We start from the raw sequence: 21,724 nt of genomic DNA, 5'->3' as shown, positions 1-21,724 counted from the left end.
GTTAGGAGGATCTCAGAGGATGTACTTCTTCCCTCCCACGAGTCTCCGTCTCCCTAGGGGAGCACTCACAGGTCTGTCAGGAGGATCTCAGGATGTACTTCTTCCCTCCCACGAGTCTCTGTCTCCCCAGGGGAGCACTCACACTCACAGGGCTGTTAGGAGGATCTCAGGATGTACGTCTTCCCTCCCACGAGTCTCCATCTCCCCAGGGGAGCACTCACAGGGCTGTTAGGAGGATCTCAAAGGATGTACGTCTTCCCTCCCGCAAGTCTCTGTCTCTCCAGGCGACCACTCACAGAGCTGTTAGGAGGATCTCAGAGGATGTACATCTTCCTTCCTGCGAGTCTCTTGTCTCCCCAGGGGAGCACTCGCACTCACAGGGCTGTTAGGAGGATCTCAGAGGATGTACGTCTTCCCTCTCACGAGTCTCTGTCTCCCCAGGGGAGCACTCACAGGGCTGTTAGGAGGATCTCAGGATGTACGTCTTCCCTCCCATGAGTCTCTTGTCTCCCCAGGGGAGCACTCGCACTCACAGGGCTGTTAGGAGGATCTCAGAGGATGTACGTCTTCCCTCTCCGCGAGTCTCTGTCTCCCCAGGGGAGCTCTCATAGGGCTGTTAGGAGGATCTCAGAGGATGTACTTCTTCCCTCCCATGAGTCTCTGTCTCTCCAGGGGAGCACTCGCACTCACAGGGCTGTTAGGAGGATCTCAGGATGTACGTCTTCCCTCCCGTGAGTCTCTGTCTCTCCAGGGGAGCACTCACAGGGCTGTTAGGAGGATCTCAGAGAATGTACGTCTTCCCTCCTGCGAGTCTTCATCTCCCCAGGGGAGCACTCACAGGGCTGTTAGGAGGATCTCAGAGGATGTACTCTGCTACTTAGGAGTTTCGAGGCTTTAGGCAGGTCCATCCCTTCTCTGGACCTTGATTTCCTCTTGAAAAAGAAGGGGTTAGGACATAGATGATCCTTAAGGGCTCTTTCAGCTCTGAAGCACTTTATAAATCAAGCAGGGGGACTCAGTGAATGTGCTAATGAGAATGAAATGGCACTCTGGATATGTTTGCCTGTGGAAAGATGGTAATGGCACCCCATTTCCATTATGCCTTATGATTCTAAAGCACTTTCTTCATCACGGTTTTGTGAGCTAAGTCCTGTAAGTATAATCTCCAGTTTACAAAGAAAGAAACAAAGGTGTAGAGAGGGCAGTGAGTTACCCAAGGTCATACAGCTAGATAGTACTGGATCAAGGATTTGAAACTAGGCCTCCTGGCCTGAAACAGCCCTCCTTGTGAGCTATTAAGATTTCTAACCCAGAAGCATTCCAGGAAGACTCCTCCCTCTCTGTGTCCTATGGCCAGAGCACCAAAGGGCGCTGGGGCAGCTGCTTCTTGTGGCCCCAGCAGCCAGGGCTGGGCTCCACCCGATCTCTCTTCTTCCTTCCTGCAGATCTGGCCCTTTTGTCTCCCCCACCACTGAGGTTCAGCTCTTTCCCCCACCTTCCCGACGTCACCAATGCGACCATGGGAACTGGTAGTGAATAGGCGGCCCCCCTCAGCTCCCTTCAGCCAGCACCAATTCTCCGGGGGACCCTGCAGTACCCCAACACACCTCAGACGAAGGTAAGAGCCCTGAGCCTTCTCACCACAGAGGGAGAGGATGGAGGCCTCCCCAGTGTCTCTAGCACTGGGGACCCAGAGTAATGATCAGATCCCTGAATTTGGAGTCAGAAGACACAGCTTTAAATCCTGGCTCTTCTACTTCTGTGACCTGGGGCAAGTTACCAATTGTTTTGGGCCTTAGAGGTTATGGCTGAAGCATATGCCTGTTTCAAATGGCCTGTGTAGTAGGAGGCAGGTTGCTCAGGCTTTACTCCTAGCTCTGCATTTGACTTACTTTGTGGCCTTAGAGAAGTCAGTGCCCTGCTCTGGGTTTGCTTTCAAGTGAACCTGCAAGTTTTCTTCCAGCTCTAAATCCTGTGATTCTGTAATATCCCCCCCAGCAGGGTCAGTGACCTCAGTGCTCTTTCTTGCTCTGAGTTTGCTGAAAAGAAGGGTGGAATCTCTGAGATTTCAAAAGGTACCAGCCCCCCACTCTCCATAGGTGGGGGGCCCAGGGAGCCTTAGGAGTCTAAGGGAAGAAAGAAAGCAGCCTCCCAGCTCACCTCTGCCATCCACTGCCACCCCCCTGTCCTGGGCATCCCCCCTGGAGATGAGGTAGTCCTAGCCGGGGCCTCGTCTCTGGTGCAGCCCCCCTACCCGGTGCCAGTGGGGACGACGTGATCGCCCTTTGCCCAGCTTCCTCACCCAGGATGAACGCTTCCTGTCGACGGCATTCCCCCCCCAGCTGCAGCCTCAGCACCTCCCCTTAGAGGAGCCTCGCGCCTTTGCCCTCGCCAGCACATCACCCCGGATGCTCCACCCGACTGCCCAGCAGACCCCATTCATGGTTGATCTCCACGAGCAGGTAGGCTGGGACAAGTGGTGGAGTGGAGGGTCACCATTATCCCCATCCCATCCCCTAAGAGAACCCCAGCCCGTGGCATCTCCAGGGAAGACAGTCCCAAGAAAAAGGAGAGGTTAAGAGTACGGTGGGAGAGCCCTGAACTAGGAGTCAGCTGACCTGGGTCCAGATCCTTTCTTCCTGTGGGGCAAGACACTGAAACCTTCCGGGCTCGGGAATGAAGGGTCCAGCTTGGGGAAGTGTGTCCTGAGAGGTGCCTCTCGTTGTCTTCCTTTCTCAGGTGCACCAGGGGGCCGTCCCTCTGTCCTACACGGTCACCACGGTAACAACCCAAGGCTTCCCCCTCCACACAGGCCAGCATATCCCTGGGTGCAACACTCAGCAGCTCCCAGCATGCTCCGTGATGTTCAGCGGGCAGCATTACCCCCTCTGCTGCCTCCCACCCCCAGTGAGTGAACATGAAAATTATTCCAGCCTGAGGGCCTGGGACAGGGCTGGGGTGTGGGGGTGCCCAGGCTGTGTGTCTTCATAGGGTTTGACCTCTGCTCTGGTCCCAGGCTATTCCACCAAGACTCTCAGAGCTTGACTGAGGCATGGAGGAGTGGGGGAGGGGAGAGTCGAACTTTACAGCTGGCAGCACTGTTCTGTGAGGAAGAGTCCAGGCCGAGTTAGACTCTTCACTCGACATTAATTACCTGAATGAACTTCTCTATTTTCCCAAAGTTAAAACTAAAGCCCTTCCCTCAAGGCATTGTTGGAAAGGTGCTTTGTAGCCCTGGATTCTCTGATGGAGCCTACCTTGGCCAGAGTCAGGGGAGGGGAGCGTAGGCTGCCATTGTCCTCCTCAGCAGCTGTTACTCCTTCTCTCCTGCCTCCACCCAGGACCTCAGAGCTTCAGTAGTCCATTGGAATAGGACTTTGCCCCTACTAAGGTTGGAGGCCATGGGGCCTGTCCAAGTTCAGGGAGAAAATGTGAGGGCAGCAGTCCTTAGTAAAGTACCAGAGATGTCAGCCTGGAGGGGGGTCCTTGGTTGATTAGTCACTTAAATCAGTGACTGGGATGAAAGCATGGTTGGCCTGCATATCAAAAATTGCAGAGGAGACAAAGTTGAAAGGGGCAGCTAACACAGTAGATGACAGTGAGGGCAGGCTGAAATCAGTACGATGAAATCAGATGATGAAATTTAATAGGGATTTAGTCTCACACCTGGGTTTTAGAAAACTCCCTATATAAGTATTAGTTGGGGGAAGTATGGCTAAATGGTAGTTGGGGAACAGAGATCTGGGGGTTTCCATGGACTATGAGCTCAAAGCTATGAGATCTTAGGTTGCATTAAAAGGAGTATAGCATCCTGAATGAGAAGGTGAGCCCTTTTTGTCTTCTGCCAGGATCAAATCAATCTGCAGGGTTGTATTCAGAGACACCACATTTTAGGAAGGATGTTGATATATAGTGGTCCAAATGTATCAGGACCACCCAGAGAAGGGGTCCAGGATAATGTGGGTCTCCATTAAAAAAAAGGAACTAAACATGTCTAGCCTGGAGAAAAGAAGGCTTAGGGAGAACATGATCCCTGACTTAAGAGTATTTGAGGGGCCCTCACATGGAAGAGGGAGTCACCCTCCCCTCTGGAGCCAAAGGGGACTGAAAGCATTGGGTACAAAGCTACAGATGGAGCTGTCTCAATTTAAGGAAAAGCTTTCTGAGAAGCAGAATTGTCCAAAAGTAGAACTGGCTCTCAGTGGGTTCCCCTGATTAATCAGCAAGCATTGATTAAACACCTACTGTTGGCCAGGCACTATGCAAAGGAACTGGGAACACAACATTCTGTTGAGAGTAATTGTGTGTGTGTACACAGAAGATATGTATGAAGTAAATACAAGGTAACCTTTAGAGAAGGTACTTTGAGGGGATCAGTGGAGCTCTGCTAATTGTGCCATTTGAACCAAGTTCTGCATGGCAGCTGCTGTGGAGGTGAGGCTCTGGAACCTTCCAGTGTGGGGGTCAGCGAGTGCAGACAGACAGGGCACCAGTGGGAGAAACTGCAGGTAGGCTATGAGGGTTGGCCTTCCTCAGGATATGCTGGAGGGGGAGTCAGGAGTAAGATGCCTAGAAAAGGCCCCAGGAGCCGGGTTGTAAAGAGCTTTAAACACCAAACTGAGGAGCTGATCCTTGTTCCTGCAGGTGACAGGGAGTTGATGCAGCTCACTGAGCAGGGCAGAGCTAACACGGTCGGTGGCTGAGGGAAGGCAGGCTTAGAGTTGGGAGGAGAGACTTGAAGGAGGAAAGGAGGAGACAGTGAGGGGCGATGAGGGTCTACGCTAGGACGACGGCTGTGTATGTGGAGAGGGCTCTCTTTCAGAATGTCCAATATAGATGATTCATGATGCAGGATTGCCATGCAGGAGAGGGGTCAGGGCTGAATACACAGGTCTGGGAGTCGTCTGTGTGGAGATGACCATTGTTGAACTTGTGGGTGCTGATGAGATCCCCAGGCACTCGAGGGGGGAAGAGTGGGGCCCAGGAGAGCGCCTTGGGGAGCTCCACTGTCAGCACTTACCACGCGGATGAAGATGCAGCAAGGAAACTGAGAAAGCACAGGCAGTGGCGTCAGGCCGCCTGCAGAGAGGTCGTTGCATTTGGTGGTTATGAGGTCATTGGTAACTGGACAGGGCAGTTTGAGCCAAATGAGGCTGGAAGCCAGACTGCAGAAGAAAAGCGAGAGAACACTGTGTGTAAAGAATGGCTTTTGCCAGAGTCCAGACAAGAAGAGGAAAAGACTGTAGGTTGTCCTTTCCTGGTCCAGTCACCACTGAGATTCCCAGGCTCTCTGGTGTGTGCATGAACCCATGTCTTTTCTGCCCCGGGCTGTTCCCTGTGGACAGCCTGGAGAAGCTCAGAAAAGGGACATCCATATCAAGCCTGCCCACCTTCCAGCCCCTCCAGCAGGCAGGCCCTGTGGGTGCCTGCCTAACATTATCTGATAAATCACTACACTTAGAGCCAGAGGTCGCAAATTCAAATTGCATTTTTACTACTTTTTGTATGACATTGAGCAAATAATTTCCTCTCTGGTCCTCAGGTTTCTCATGGAGGACAAGGGATTAATTGATTACTTGTGCTAAGCACTGGGGATAGATAGAAAATTGAGACAGTCTCTTGTGCTTAGGAAGTTTACAGTATAATAGGGAGAAACAACATGCATTGGAGGGTTTGGCTTCAGGGTGGATGGAAAGACTCAGTAGGCCTCAGGGGTGCAGAACCAGGTGGATGGTAATGCTTCATCTTTAATGCAGTTTTCATTGATAAAACCATATGTATTAACTGATGTTGTGAATCATTTGTACCTTACGTAAAAACATGAGGGGGTTAAATTAAATGGTGTCTCGGGGCTTTTCCTAGAATAGGACTTGTTCCCTCCACCTTTCCCAGTCCCATCGCCACCACCAGTAGGAGAAGATACTGTCCAGCCTGGGATGGGGCCCCTGCCCTCACATAGCCAGGCATCTGTCCATCCTTCTTTTTCTCTTTCAGCTGATCCAGGCATGTGCCATGCAACAGCTCCCTATCTCCTACCAGGCATTCCCCCCCCTCATCTCCAGTGACCATTATATCCTGCACCCACCACCACCAGGGCCCCCCCACCAGGCCACCCACATGGCACCACTGGGCCAGTTTGTCCCTCTCCAACCCCAGCACCCTCGAATGGTAAGTGTGGGCAGGGGAAGGAAGCAGTTTCCTTACCCATAGTCTAAGCCAATGGGTCAGAACTAGTCCCAGGTCTGGGAACCCAGACTCCCTGCCCTCTCCAGAGGTCTGCTGCATTCTGTTTCCCCTCTTTCCTATTTTCATTGTAACAGGGGCCTCATTTTTTGTCCCTTCTTCCCCAGTAGTCCCCCTTTTTTCACTGTCTCCCCTCCCCAACCCCTGCTCTTGGTCTTTCTCCAGCCCTTACAGAGGATAGACAATGATGTGGATCTTCGAGGGGAACAGCACCCCATTGGGGGCTTCACATACCCTGCCTCCCACCATACCCCGGCCCTCTCCCCATCTGTTCCCCTGCATTACCTCCCTCATGAGCCCCTGCACCAGGAACTGCCATTTGGTGTGGTAAGTAGGAGGCTGGGGGTTGGGGGGAATGGCACTGTCCTACCTGGGACCACCCCTCCCTAGAGAGGTCTCTAGTGACCTTGGCTCCCTCTTTTGTAGCCATACCCTCATATGATGCCCCGGAGGCTGAGCACTCAGAGATACCGACTGCAGCAGCCTCTGCCCCCACCACCCCCGCCACCACCCCCACCACCGCCACCACCAACCTATTACCCCAGCTTTCTGCCATACTTCCTGTAAGTACCCAGTGATCCTCACTGACCACTCCAGTGCTGGGGGCTGACCCTATTGGGACCACAGAAGTTAGAGATCCAGATCCCTAACCTTCCCCTGGGGCCCCAGGCCCTTGGAACTTACTGGTCCTGACCCTCCATCCCTCACAAGGCTTCCTCAGCCACCTCTCACATCTCTTGGCACTAAGACCTAGGTCACTCATCAGCCCCTCTCTTCCCAGCTCGATGCTTCCCATGTCCCCAACAGCCGTGGGCCCCACGATCAGCCTGGACCTAGACGTGGATGATGTGGAGATGGAGAATTATGAGGTGTGGATCCAGGGCCTTGGGTGCATGTGGCTTCCAGATGGGGTTGGGGGAATGCAGTGGGCTCTCCCCAGGTCTCTGAGAACAGAGAGGGGAAACAAAAAGCACTATGTCTGCCATATACCTAAACCTTAGCCCCCCCCCCCCCCCCAATTTCATCAGTCACCTCTCCTGAGTGAAAGGATCTGGAGGCTGCTAACTCTCCTCTTTCTGCTGCACCCCCTAGGCATTACTGAACCTGGCAGAGAGGCTGGGAGAGGCCAAGCCCAGGGGACTCACCAAAGCTGACATTGAACAACTTCCGTCCTACCGATTCAACCCTGAGAGCCACCAGTCAGAGCAGACGCTGTAAGTGTCCTGTCCTGACTAGGCCTAGTCCTTGGGAGGAAAGGCAGTGCCTCCATCTTCTCCTTTCCTGCGGTAGACCTATGAAGTGGAAGAAAAGGAGAGGGTCTTTTGGGGTCCACAAAGGCAGGGCCATATCCCCAACATTAAGAGTCATCAGTATGGCAGGGTAGGAGGTGGCCAGGGTGACACTGAGCAGGTCACTCAGACACCCCCCTAGTTCATTCCTCCCTTGTGTACCCAAGCGAAGCTCCTTAGACCACCCCATACACACAGTGTAGAGAGAGCCCTGAAGGGCTAGTGGAGGAAAAGACCTTGGACTACTGAATGAAGAGGCTCAGAGCTCACAGGGAAAGATTCAGATTCTCTGCCCAGAGTCAGCAGGCAGCACCTGGCTGGGGTCCATGTGACCTCAAGCTCAAGCTCAGCCTCTGATATGGCAGCTGTGCACTCCTGGGCAGGTCCCCTGGCCTCCCCTGTAAGTCTCTTCTGTTGTAAAATAAGCGTAATAATAAGACCTCATTGACTTATTAAGATCAGATGAGACCATGTGTGTAAAGTGCTTAGTAGAGTCCCTAGTTCATAGGAGGCACTTACCGAGTGCTCATTGCCCCCTTCCCTCAGGGTAGAGCAGTGAGTAAAGTAGAAGCCCCCACACTGGCACTTGGTCTCATACCTCACTCCCTGCCATGGAGGCCTTCCTTCATTGGGGCCACAAAGGACTCTCCTTCCTCACTCCAGTTTGGCCTGCTGCTAGCTGAGGCCAGGGCTTGGATTCTATCCTCCACTGGAATGAATGCTGGCATTCAGCGTGAAACCATGAGCCTGGAGCTGGGAATGGGCAGAGCCCAGAATCAGAGCCAGGAATACAACCCAGGCATCTTATCTTCCTTGATTACTTATCCCTGAATTCAGGGTAAATTCTCTTCCTCTGTCCTGCAGGTGTGTTGTCTGTTTCAGTGACTTTGAGGCCCGGCAGCTTCTCCGAGTCCTCCCCTGTAACCATGAGTTCCACGCCAAGTGTGTCGACAAATGGTTAAAGGTAAGTCTGTGGGGCCACACCTCCCTGGGCCCTTGCCCACCTTTCCCACCCCTAATTACCCACTTGGGAGGTGGGGGAGATTATAACGTCCTCTGACTCAGACTCCTGCCCCACAGCACACGTACATAGTTGTGACTACCTGAGGTAGGCGGGGACCTGAGAATGAGCTCATAGTTTATTGATTCAGAGCTGGAAGAGAAAGACCAAGTGTAGATCTGAGATCTGAACCTTTGGTCCCCTGACTGCAAACCCAGGGCTCTTTTCACACCTCTTACCAAGCGGAGAGAAGCATTGACTTTGCCGGCAGATCAGTGCTGTGCCAGGCCTAACAGACTCACACCACAAGTCAGCCAGTCTCCTGGTGTTGCAGACTGACCAATGCCATGAGCAGACAGACATTTGTGCATATTCTCACACCCCCAGCCCTTTATTGCCTAACGGGCTTTCTTGGCCTTTCTCTGCCCCCCCTTCAGGCAAACAGGACCTGCCCCATCTGCCGGGCAGATGCCTCAGAAGTACACCGTGAGGCCGAGTGAGCTCGGTCCACAGCCCTGGAGGCCCAGAGAATCTTGGGCATATGGCCCAGGAGTGGGGGAGGGGCCCAAGCTCTGTTACCCACCCCCCTTGTTCCCCTGGAGCCCCTCCTTGGATTGGCTAAGAAGCCGGACAGTGTCAGACCCTGGACCCCCACCCATTCTGGGCCAGGCCAGGCCACAGCCACCTGTTCCCCCAGAGCGGGGTCTGGGCTCTGGCCAGTCCTGTCCTTGAGGAGAAGAGCTGCTACCCACATGTTTACCAGCCTCCAAAGACTCCTCCTGCCTCTTCCCATCCCCTGCTGCCACTGCCGCCACTGCGGGGCTGCCTCAGTATTTGAAGCTCATGGAGTTTCCTGCTCGGGTCTGTCTCATTTTGCCTCTTGTTTCTCTTCCTTCCACTGCCCAGTTCTCCCCTCCCTACATCAGGGCAGGGCATCCTCAGAAATATGGAGGCTGCTGGCCCTCCCCACCCCTGGCTGGCTTCTTCTTCCCCACTCTGCCAGAAGGGCCCCTGGTTTCCTCCCTCCTCTCCCTTCCTCCTTCTTGTAGAGAATGCAAGAGAACATGGAGGAGCTGGTGGCCAGATGGGGCGCTGGCCGCCCCTTCCCCTCACCCCTAAGCATTGACGGACAGGTGTACAGGTCTGGCCCAGAGGGAATAGGGCCTGGGCTAGTGTGCCAGGGTCAATGCCACTGGTTCCTATCTGCCCCAATGAACTTTTGCACTGAAATGGGGCAGATTCTGGCCAACACCTGCCTGCCTGTCTGCCTAGTTTCTGTGGACAAGAGAGGATCAGTTTAGAAATTTGGTGTCTCTCTCTTGCCCTTGGGGCGGGGCAGTATTGGGACAGGCAGGGGAAGACTTCCCCACTCACTGCACCAGCCACAGCTCTGGAGGATTTCCTCCTTCCCCGGTGACCTCTACCTGCTATGGCCTTGGGTTTGGAAAGAAGTCTGTTCTCACCATCTTTCCACCTCTCCTGGGCCCTTGGGTTGGGGCAGGAAGGCACCCAACACCTTCCCCACCCCTAGGGTTACCCAGTTGGGAGGTGGGGGGAAGGAGGAGAAGAAGTACAGGAGAGTTGAACATCATCCTCACTCCCTCATCTTCTCCCTGGTCACTACATTCCAGCCCAGCCCAGCCTCCACACCCTCCCCCCAGCTCCAGGGCAATAGAGAATCCAGGCTGGTTCTGGAGGCAGCTGGAAAGATTGTCCATCTTGGGGCAACCAGCAGATAGTAAAGCACTGTGGTGGAGGGGAGGTCTTTCCTTCTCTCAAGGTGAGCTGGGGGATTCCCCCATCCCCAGGAGAATGTGTGCCCTGGGCCTGTCCCTGAATGGGAATGGTGCATGGGGAGGGGCCAGCCCAGGGGCCTCTGAAGCCCCTACAGGACATGTAAAAGAGGGCTGATAGCAGGGGCAGGAGGAGAGAAGAGAGCTGTCCCCCAGCTCCCAGATTTCTCCCCGGCCTTTTTTGCATGATGTGTTAAGCAGCAGTTTTTTTTCCAAAATCGTGTGTGGGGTGTTTTTTTGTTTGTTTGTTTCCCCCCCCATTTTTGTTTCTTTTGGGGTTTAAAACAAAAACCAAGTGTTAGCATTAGTGAAAGGAAGATGAGGAGGAGGCCCTACCCCTAACCCTGTAACCTGTGTAAATGTTCACCAATAACATGCATGCATGTGTGCTCAGGCCATCCTAACCCAGCCCAGCCAACTGTGGGGCAGGCATGGGGGCCAGGGCAGGGTGTCTATGCTCAGCCAATAACTGCCATGCATCGTACTGCACATGTCCACAGACTGCCTGACCAGGACCCGAAGCCGTTCCAGGCATTTTATTCTCCGGTTCCCTCTCTCTTAACATAGCCAGGGTGGAGAAACTGAGGAGTAAGCAGGGAGCATGCCATGCCCTGGGGAGAGAAGGGTTAGTGATTGAGACTTGAGGCTCACGATGCCCTCCTTCCCCAGCATGACCAGGTCTGTAGGTCCGAGGAGCCCCATGGTCAAGAGGGATGAAACAGCTCAGCTTCCCTCTGGGGGAGCAGGGAAGAGAACCTAACTTACCCCTCTTCTTGGGGTGGGAGGTGTCTATCCCCATTGTGAGTCTTGTCTCCTTCCTGGCTTAGGGGACCATCTTTGGTGCCGCTCCAGGGGCTCCCTAGGATGGGTTCTCCATGGCAGCCAGCCTAGATCCTCTCCTCAGTTCCACCTCCACCTCCCCCAGCTCACCAGGACACCTCCTGCAAAGCGAGCTGTGTGTAGGGCCTGGCACATCTGAGCAGGCTGTTCCCTCTCAGCCTCCCTTTCCCCAGGCTCCTGTTGCCTCAGGAATGGCCCAAACACCGAGTTCTCTTAAACACAGAGGCCCTCCCCCTTGGCCTGGGTGGGGTCCATCTGCTGTGTCCCAGAACCCTCTGGGACCAGTTCCTCTCCCCCCCTGTCCCCACTGCTTGCCACAGAGAACCCAAAGTCTTACTGTATATATTACGCCAGGTGACATTTCTATATTTATAGCCAACAGTGTTGAGAAACCCATCTGTTTCACTCCTTGCCCCTGACCCCACCCTGGACCCCCCGTAAGGCAAGTCCTTCTCGGAATCTAATCCAACTCCTCCCTCCCCCCTTACGGTTCCCTGGCAGGCAGATCGAAAGGCTCACAGCTCCTGGGCTGCAGAATTTATCCTGATGAGCAGCTAGAAAAACAAAACAAAACAAAAAAAATTTAAAAAGAGATCTTTGAAAAAGAGAAAAAAAAGAGAAAAACCAATATTTAGGATGTTTGTGATTTGCTGACCGCGCTGTAGATGCCACTGTTACCAATGATTTCCTGTGGTGGGGATGGTGCATTGTTTACTGTTTTAAGTTCTCGCACCCCTGGGCGGCTGAGGGCCAGTCCCTCTGCCCACCTGCCCTGCCTGGGGCCCGTGTTCTGTGTTAGAAAGTTTTTATATATATATATAAATATATATATATATAATTTTTTTGGCTCTGTTACTTGCACATTTTACAGTTACCTCATTTTCCCCATGTATGTATTTGAAAAAAAATGCTAATATATAGAGAAAAAAATGGTTCTTAAAAGCTCTAAACGTGTGGTTTCAATTTTGTTCTCTTCCATTCCATTGGACCCATCTTGGTTTGTAGCATTTACCATAACTAGTATGTTGTATTATATATGTGGATACTGATTGAAATTTTTAACAGATTTGTACTTTTTTTAAAAGGAAAGTTGCTAGTTCTGCTTGACCAAGTAGTGCAATCATTATTTTTTTTAATGTTGTGGCTGATTTAACAGGGATATTCACTAATAAATGTATGATGTATACCAATACAGATCGAGCGCCCCCGTTGTGGTGAGTGTGTGTGTGTGTGTGTGTGTGTGTGTAATATGTGTGTGACAGGGAGGGGTGGTTGGGGTCCAAACTTGGTTAGTTGTGTGACCTCTCTTCAGTTACTTTTTCTCTGGAGCTTTGTCCCTGTAAATTGAAGGGATAGCCAATGCTTGATGACCTCCAGAAATGGGGAACTTTTTACCTCCCGAGATAACCCATTTTCATTTAGTCTTTATATGAAACTGAAATCTGGCTCCCAGCAAACCTCAAGATCTACTGAGGACAGGTAGAGTAAGTTTAATCTTATCTCCCCATCAATGGAAATGGTGACTGATCATTCCCCTCCTCTCCCCCCCAAATTCTTTTCAGGCTAAACATGCTCATTCACTTCAATTTACATATTGTGATAACATAGTTTCCAGCCCCTTCTCCAACTTTTCTCTGAAAAAAAGTATGTTCTCCCTAAAAATTTATCTAAAATTGAACATGTCCTTCCAAATGATGGCTGCCCAGGTGAGAGGACAAGAATCATCACTGTCATCTGAAATATTATGTCCAAGTGATTGCTGTCACCTCTTTCTTTGTCTTGAGTCTCCCCATCAATCTATCCTGTAAAGACTTGCCTTACCTTTTGTAAAGTCCACTTCTGATCATGCTCTGCTCAAAACCCTTCCCAGGCTTTTTATTCATTGGTAATAGAATAAAATCTGACTCTTCAAGACCCACCACAGTCTGGCCCTGACCTTATCTCCCATTACTCATTACACAAACCTACTCTTAAGTGAAAAGGTCAACTCATTCCTCACTCCCCCCCCATTCATTCACATGCTGACCTTTGTTCCTTTCCCATTTCTATCTTTAGAATTCCTCCACATCCCCTCCCCTCCCAAAATTGTGCACTTGTTTAGTATACAAAGGTCAACCAAAGCCACTTCTCTAAAAAGTTTCCCTAGTTACTGTACTGAAAATGAAGCTCACAAATATCCCTAAATGTCAGAATTGGAAGAGACCTCAGAGATCTAGGCCCATATTGTTTTTACAGATGAGGAAATATGAAGCCTCCAAGTAAAGTGACTTGCCCTGTGTTCATTTTGAAATAAATATTACATAAGATATGTGACCCTGCTATGAAATGGTAGGTCATGTGGTCTGCTGATAAGGCTAGGGCTTCCCGAATGATGCTGTTTGATGAGGTACATGCTGGCTAGCAGTATGACTCTGGGCAAGTCACTTATAATTGTTAGTTTCTTCGAGAGTTATCTATTATCAGTGAAATCACAGGTTTGGTTTCTGTCCCTATCCTAATTTAAGGAAAACAAATTGGAAACTGTTAGGTCCCAGCATTAGAGAACATGGGATGGTAAGTTTTGAATTTCAAATTTTGTTTTGAAATATTTTGAAAAGGATAGTTGGGGACAAAGGATTTGTGTTAGTCCAGCACTTTCTGGGAGAGAAGGTCCTTGCCCTAGCTGACATGGGATAGGGTGGTTAACTTGGTATAGAAGCTCAGATACTGAGTCAAAGGGCCAGGGTGACATTTTAAGAGGCACCACACCCCCTTTAGCTTGAGTCCCCAGCCAGAAGGGGAAACTTCAGGGAACTTCATTCACCCAATATCCCCAAAGGCTGACTTCAGACGTGTGGGCAGCAGCAATACTGGCTACAATGTATTATAACAAGTTTTTTAAAAAAGTCCATGCATAATGGTGTGTATGCATATACATAGATTGCAGAACAAATACTCCAAAAAAAGGAAAATGGAGATGGGGGAGTGAGATGGAAGAGAACAGAGAAAGAAGTGAAGAAGTAAGAAACAGAAGAGAAGACAGAGTGTAGGGTAAAGGGCAGAATAATAAGGGAAAAGGAGAAGAAATAAAGCATGGGGGAAAGTAACTTAAAACAGCTTAGGGCCGTAACTAGAAGTCCTATGAGGTCTCACATTGAGGTCTCTGCATTGCCTGGGAGCCTGTGCAGGTCCAGCATGAAACATTTTTCTGTGAGTTGAAGGACCACATTTTATTCCACTGAATTCTCCCCATCCCCACATGTCTGTACCCTCTATAGTTGTCCTCTCATATGCTTTCAGGAAGCAGAGTGAGGTGGGAAAGCCTCACAATACTGTTCATGATCCATTTGGTGGGTAGGTCTCTTCCTTATGGCTCCCAGAATTGTCTTCTCAGTGGATAGGTACACACACACACACACACACACACACACACACACACACACACACCCAGGTGTGAAGGTCTTTGGAGCACATAATCTCCCTTTCACTACTTAGTATAGAAATAGAAAACATGACCTCAAATCCAAGGTCATCTTGCAGACTTGCAGTGCAGACTGGGGAAAATACTTTCCTTTTCTGTCACTCAGTTTACTCCCTATCAAATAAAGATATTAGTCTAAATAACTGGGATCCATTTCAGTTTTCACATCAGATGAGACCCAATAATACCAGCCTCTTTAGGCATTTGGGAAGGGAATCAAAGGACCCAAGTTGGAGGCTTACCTTTGCTACTGATTCTTGTAAGCTTGAGCAAAGCCATTTAAGTCTCTCTAGTACTCATCTTGCTCTTCCATAAAATAAAGGTCTTGGACCTGATATCCGAGGTCTCTCCTGTTCTAAATCCTATGACCTTAAGCCACTTTTTACCTCACCCCACCCCACCCCAGCCTGATGACATTAGTCTGTACTCTCAGTATCTAAATCTGTTGAGGTCCAGTCTCCAAATCCCTTAAATTGAGCTGGGGATAAGAGGTCAAGGTCAGTTCAGGATCTTCCTTCTCTTATACAGGATAAAACCATAATTTAAGACTATCCAGCTTCCCTTACTGTCAACTCTATCTTCATCAAATCATTTACAAGTTCCTTTAAGAGATACCTATAACCATAACTTTCTGCCAGGCCCAAACTAGGAAGGAAATAGGAATAAAACCTAGTCTCTTTCTGTCTAGCAAAAGAGGAAAGGGATCAAAATCACTATATACAAAGTTGTATATAGCTAGTTTTGAAGTAGGGAACCTTGCTGGTCCTTCCCCATCCATTTGCCCACTCTCCACAGACTGTACATGACTGCCCAGGATTAGGGGGCTTTCCTCCACCTCCATTCCCCAAACCCCCAATTCTCCAATTTGGCAATGTTGATAAAAGCTTCAAGGGGATTAAGAAGAGGCTAAAGAGTTGACGGAAAGGGACACATAGATCCCCAAGACACAACCAGGGAACTATGGGGAGTTCTTAATGGAGTACTACTGAAGACCAGATTCATTCCCATAAGGTGAGACAGTGACAAAACTGTAAGCATAAAAGATAAAACCAGATCAGGGTCTTCCATTGGCACAGTCTTAGAGCTGGAAGGAAGCAGCATTTATGCAGCATCTATGTTCCTGGCACTGATACTTTACAACATTTCATTTGATCTTCAGAACAGCTCTAAGAGGTGGATGCTATTATTATCCCAATTTTACAGATAAGAAAATTGAGGCAAATAGAAATTAAGTGATTTGCCCAAGGTCACTCAGTGTATAGTCTAGACAGGTTTTGAACTCAGTCCTCCCTAAGGCAAGTTCCAGCACTCTCCCCATTGCTCCGCTTAATTGCCTCAAAGGAGCCCTGGAGACATTTCCCTTCCTCAGAGGTGGGGAACCTGTGGCCTCAAGGACACATGTGGCCTTTTAGGTCTTCAAGTGGGACTCTGAATCCAAACTTCACAGAACAAATTCTTTTATTTGGATTAAGTCAAGGGGTACACTCAAAGACCTAGAGGGCAACATATGGTCTTGAGGGCAAAGGTTCTCTACCCCTGCTTCAAGAGAAAGCACTGCCTGTGGGGCAGACAGACAGACAGATGCCACTGGTGAACAGCAGCAGGAGAGGACAAGGAGAATTCCAAATGGAGAAAAAATGGACAAAGGCAGGTCGATACAAGAAAATGAGGAGGACGTTGGGCACATCTGTTGACAGCTAAGAACTGAAGGAGAGGCTATAAGAACATGGAAGAACATGTACTAAGGAGTCGAGAGATTTGTAGTGGGAGCTCCACCTATCTATAAGTGAGGAGGTCTACAAGTCTCTAAGGAGGGATGATTACTGTTCTATATATGGGTTCTAGTTCTAGCCCATACATAGGCTCAATTTTAATCTGTAATAAACTCTTCTGTGAGCCTTTGTGATTTGGGCACATTTAAGGGAAATTGGTGGCAATACATTGGACAGGGGGTGGCACATGATCCCTAATGATTGTCAGACATGGCTATGCTGATTTATTTAGCTCGAGGTATTTTGTACCTCTTGGAGGCAGGGCAGCAAAGTAATTTACGTCATTAGGAAGTAACATTAAAAAGAAAAAACCTTTTTAAAAATAGTTTTAGGGTGGCTAGGTGGCACAGTGAGTAGAGCACTGGCCTTGGAGTCAGGAGGACCTGAGTTCAAATCCTACCTCAGACACAACACAAAACTAGTGGTGCGACCTTGGGCAAATCACTTAACCCTAATTGTCCTACCTTCTCTGCCTCCAAAAAGAAAAAAAAAGTTTCATGGAATGAAAATAAGATTCTAAAGGTAGGCTAAGAATTGATTCTTGAGGGCTTTAAATGATAGGGAAAGGTATCTATACTTTATTCTCTGGGCACTGAGGAGTTGCACCTTTTTAAGCAGGGAAGTGGGCATGTACAGAGTTGTGTATTAGGAAATTGTTCAAAATGTGCAGGAAGGATTGGAGGGGGAGACTGGAAAGAAAGACAAGCTGGGGCCTCCCGCAAATTGCTACTTGGTCAATCTTTTAAGTATGGGCAAATAAGGGTCTATAGGATCTTGAAAAATGTATCCCTTTTAACTAGGAATCAAGATGCCCAGAATGAACAGGACTGGGTTGGAGCTGCTCAAACAGGCACCCCTAGGGACATCACGCCAAAGGATATTGGTTAGAAAACAGGAAATTAGAACTGGAAGGAACCTCTGTAATCTCATCTAACTGATATCTGAACAGAAATACCCTCTACATTTTTTTTTTTTAAAGCTATCGGGGTTAAGTAACTTGCTCAACGTTATTTCTGGGTGTGGTGCTGAGTATCCGAGGCCGGGATTTGATTCAGGTCATCCCGACACTGGTGCCGGTGCTCTTACTCGCTGAGCCACCTGGCCGCCCCTAAGCAATTGGGGTTAAGTAACTTGCTCAAGGTTACACGACCAGGTGTTTCTGGGTGGGTTCTGAGTGTCTGAGCCCGGGATTCGATCTCCAGGTCTTCTCAACACTGGAGCCGGTGCTCTTACTCGCTGTGCTACCTGGCCGCCCCTCTACCCTCTACATTTCTAACACTTCCAGTGATGGGAAACTCACAAAGTCTGAGGTAGTCTATGTCTAACTCATCTTCCACAATAGCATTTCAAATACTTAGAAGACTATGTGACCATGTGTGTCCTCCTTTTCAATGAGCACCAAAGAAGCATAGAATGTTAGGACTGAAAGGGATGTTTGAGATCATTAGATGCTTATTTCTTCACTTTCCTGGAATCTACAAGTCCCCAAAGTGATTCATCTTCATTTTCATTAACCTCTAAATGAAATTTAACATTTTCTTCAATTATGAATATAGATAACAATCCACAACAGTTAGCAATACCAGTGACTTTGTTACTAATACCAATATCTGGCAGCTAGGTGTCTCACTGGTTGGACTTGGAATAAGGAAGCCTAGAATTTGAATCCAGCATCAAACACTTGTTAACTGTACGACCCTGGGCAAAACATTTAACCTCTGAGCCTCAGTTTCCTCATCTATAAAACAGGGATACTAACAGCATCTACCTCCCAGTGTTATTTTGAGGAAATAAGAGTGCTTTGTAAACTTTAAAGGGTTATATGAAAGTTATTATTGTATCATGAAATGACATATGCTCACCATTACTTCAAAATTACTGTATTAATTAGACCTGCTGCTAGATTATCACGATTAAAAAAACCCTTTGATAACTCTATTTTGACTAGTTTCCTTTGTGATCTTATGTATTTAATTTTATGTACTTAAAACTTTTATTCTGAGAAGTTATCTACAGGCTTCACTAGACTTCTGAAAGGGTCCAGGACACAAAGTGTTACGAATCTCTAACCTAGTCCAACATTTTTATTTTCTGAATGAGGAAACTAGGCCCCAAAGAAGTAAATTTGCCAGTCACATTTGTGGTAAATGACAGAAAACTGGAAAAAGAACTGAGGTCCAGTGTTCTTTGCAACATATGGATGCTCACAGATGTACTTTTTAGTTTCCCTGTCATATATTCTACTTTTCACGTGCTCTGGCTTTTCAAAGTTCTTCCTAAAATGTGTTCAGAACTGAATACTACACATTAGATATGGTTTGAGCAGAATAGAGAACAGTGGGACTGTTTCAGATATTTTGCTTCTATTCATGCAGCTTAAGGTCCCATTAACTATTTAGCCTATAATACATTGACTCCCAGAACTTCCAATCCACTAAAACCTCCAGGTCGTTTCCCACATGAATTATCTAATATTTCTGCTGATTTTTTTTTATTCAAAAGATGCAAGATTTACTTCACAACTGATCTTGGCAGAGACCCCAAACTGCCTAGTTAAGAGAAGCATCAATTGGGTCCTTACTGGAGCCGATCCCCTGTCCCAAGTGACTTTCCCCCACTCTTTAGGTCATGTTAGCAGCTTAATTTTAGGTTTATAATGGCTACAAGTAGGAGAGGTTTGGCTTTCTATTCCCCCTACCCACTACATATACATGAATACCCAAGTCGACTCATGAGTGGGAAGAAAAGGGAGGCCTATTTGACAATACAGATAGTTTGTTCCTTGTCTGCAGATCCTTGTTTTGCATTTCTTGTTTGCAGATCTTCTGTGGTCTGAATCTGGATTATCGGCTGTTCTGTGCAGTTCAGCTTTTAAGTAGAGTGTTGGGAACAAAGTAAACACCAATCTAATGATATCTTAAATCTGGGAGCCAAATTACTTTATAAGGAAGTAAGCTGTCCTCCACCCCCACCCCTCACCCCCCTCCAAATCACACACACACAAATTCTATCGGAACCAAGAGACCTTAGAAATCCAGTCCAAACCAAATCCTTATTTTACAAATCAGGAAATGGGGTGAAAAAGAGAAAGCAATATTCCTGGGGTCACACTGCACATTCATAACTTGTTCAAGAACTCAGCAGCACCCCCTTCTTCTCCCTCTCCCCGCCCCCCCCCAAATAAAACGATTTCCCAGCTGGCAGGTTTCTTTGAGATAATCTAGGGTAAGGATTCTTACCCCAGAACCCACTTCTCTCTCTCTCTCTCTCTCTCTCTCTCTTTTGGTAACTGCATTTCAATATAACTGGTTTCCCTTATAATCCTATTTATTTCATTGTACTCATTTACAAACATTAGTCAGAGGGATCCAAAGACTTCACAGACTGTTAAAGTGGCTCATGACAAAACAGTTTAAGAACCCCTGGTTGAGATCAGCTCTCTTATTTTACAGAAGACACAGAGCCCTTGAGAAAGAAAGATCACATAAAGTCAAACAGTAAATCAGTGACTTGAATTAGGATCATAATTTCAAAGGAAACAATCTTTCCAGGTTCAAAACGTACATGCCTCTGCACAGTTGAGGTAAACTGATTCAGTCTATAAATAAATTGGGCAATCTGCTATTTATTTCAGCTACTTTAGTACTTTCTGCCTCTTCTCCTCTTCTCAGACTATGCCAGGGGCCATAACCAGCTGTTCTCTCATCACCACACACTGGAAAGTCATATATGGAACAGAGCTTTCTTTTGCAAATTCAGAATGCCTCACTTACAGGATGCTGACCAACAAAAAGCTTGATGCCTGAAACAGGCAAGGACAACCAGCTGATACTTTCACGTTCTGCTAATTGGTAAGGAGTTGAGTCTGAAATTGTACAGACATGACAGTCCTTACTGATGAAGAGGCTGTTGCTTTAAAAAGTGGTTAAGAGCCAGCACATTGTACAAGTATTGCTTAACAACTAATTATCTACATTTACCTATAACTTCAAGACTCAAAAGATGCAAAATTTCATCAATAGGCAGTGTTACCTGAATTGCTATGGGCTAAAAGTTACCTGGCAGTGAACCTTCTGGTGACAAGCCTTCTGCATAGACTATTTGAGAGCCATTCCAGCTTCATAGGACTTACCTTCCAGAACTTTCTTTTGGTATAGGCTTCAGGCACACGATCACCTCTGCATAAGGAAATAAGATGAGTAGGTAGAACTACTTTGGGACTCAAAATTAAGATACATTAAACAGGGTAATAAGTAAAAATGAGACAACACCTATTTATTGGTTACTATTTCCTCCAAAATACTGGAAGTAATTTTTTTTCCTTACAGTTAACATACAAACACCCTCCCCTAAAGTCCTATTCCAATGTCTTATTGTGGTATGGAGATAATTAAGTTGTGGAAGGCCATTCCAACAGAGTAAGGTATGGTACCACAAAGAAAAGACTTCAGGGAGCCTACCAAAATCCCAAATCACTAAAAGTGCAGAAAAGCTCATCACCAGTATGCTGGCCATCAAGTAATGATTATTTTTGCCCACAGCAACTCAGCAAATACCTTGGATGGCATGGATGTATTTCTATCTGAACAGTAACCACACTGATAAAACGATCAATCTTTTGAGTACTGAATAACAATGATAAATGACAAATGTTTGATCAGCATTTATATATATTTTTAAGTCTTGTCAGGACTTGCTTTTTTCCCCTTAATCTCTATCTGAACCCATGCTACCCTAACAGCTGGTGGCAACACAATTTTCAAGGGGAACCAATCAACCTGTAGAATAGTTTCTCCAAGGGATACATGAATTTGAATGGGAAAAAACATCTTTATTTCACCAATTCTTCGTTTCCTCATAATCCTAAGTATGTTTTAAGCATTTTAAAACATAGGAGCTCAAAGGTTTCACATCAAAATGTCAAAGGGATTCACAACCCAGTTAAGGTACTCTGCTCTAGAGGTCATACTTTGTAAATTAAGCCCTATAATGTCAAACATTGAATCCAAAATGCCATCAATAACTAAATTGCTTTTACATTGGTTTAACAGTGTATAAGTATTTGACCTACTGTAACCCAATCAATCATCTTCCCACTGATAAATCTGAAGGGTAGCTGTTTTGATTTATACTAACATAAAATATCAAGGTCCCAGCTCCTTCAATGTATAATGTGTCAATGGGAAGTTAGCTCAGATCCAAGCATGCAAATTTCTTGCACAAGGCCACTGGCACAAGAGGAAGCACAAGGGTACCAGGCAAAGAAGCAAGTTTTCTAACTATTCTCAGAAAGTCAAGGGAAGTGTGAAGAGTTTGGTTTTAGGCAG

The 21,724-nt window shown here is 47.7% G+C and overlaps 1 protein-coding gene across 5 annotated transcripts in view; it reads left to right on the top strand.

The window, feature by feature from the left end:
• RNF44 (ring finger protein 44) overlaps positions 1–12,359 on the top strand; it is a 32,966-nt gene extending 20,607 nt beyond the window's left edge. For 3 of the 5 annotated variants that reach the window (XM_069077717.1, XM_069077715.1, XM_069077716.1), the window contains exons 2-11: positions 1,446–1,618; positions 2,246–2,462; positions 2,740–2,907; positions 5,995–6,168; positions 6,409–6,570; positions 6,670–6,806; positions 7,025–7,112; positions 7,336–7,457; positions 8,397–8,496; positions 8,970–12,359. In XM_069077717.1, coding sequence (XP_068933818.1) covers positions 1,512–1,618; positions 2,246–2,462; positions 2,740–2,907; positions 5,995–6,168; positions 6,409–6,570; positions 6,670–6,806; positions 7,025–7,112; positions 7,336–7,457; positions 8,397–8,496; positions 8,970–9,032 — 1,338 coding nt within the window. In that variant the 5' untranslated portion in view covers positions 1,446–1,511 and the 3' untranslated portion in view covers positions 9,033–12,359. Of the gene's footprint in view, positions 1–1,445; positions 1,619–2,245; positions 2,463–2,739; positions 2,908–5,994; positions 6,169–6,408; positions 6,571–6,669; positions 6,807–7,024; positions 7,113–7,335; positions 7,458–8,396; positions 8,497–8,969 lie in introns of those variants that run through there. The other 2 variants (XM_069077718.1, XM_069077719.1) reach the window with 2 other exon arrangements.
• The last annotated feature ends 9,365 nt before the right edge of the window (positions 12,360–21,724 follow it).

This window comes from Petaurus breviceps, unplaced genomic scaffold (assembly GCF_028583685.1).
Source record: "Petaurus breviceps papuanus isolate PSGF00001 unplaced genomic scaffold, PetGlider_PUasm1.0 90994, whole genome shotgun sequence".
In the NCBI taxonomy this organism is placed as follows: domain Eukaryota; kingdom Metazoa; phylum Chordata; class Mammalia; order Diprotodontia; family Petauridae; genus Petaurus; species Petaurus breviceps.
Note: the sequence above shows the minus strand (reverse complement) of the source record. Positions and strands in the feature narration are given on the sequence as shown.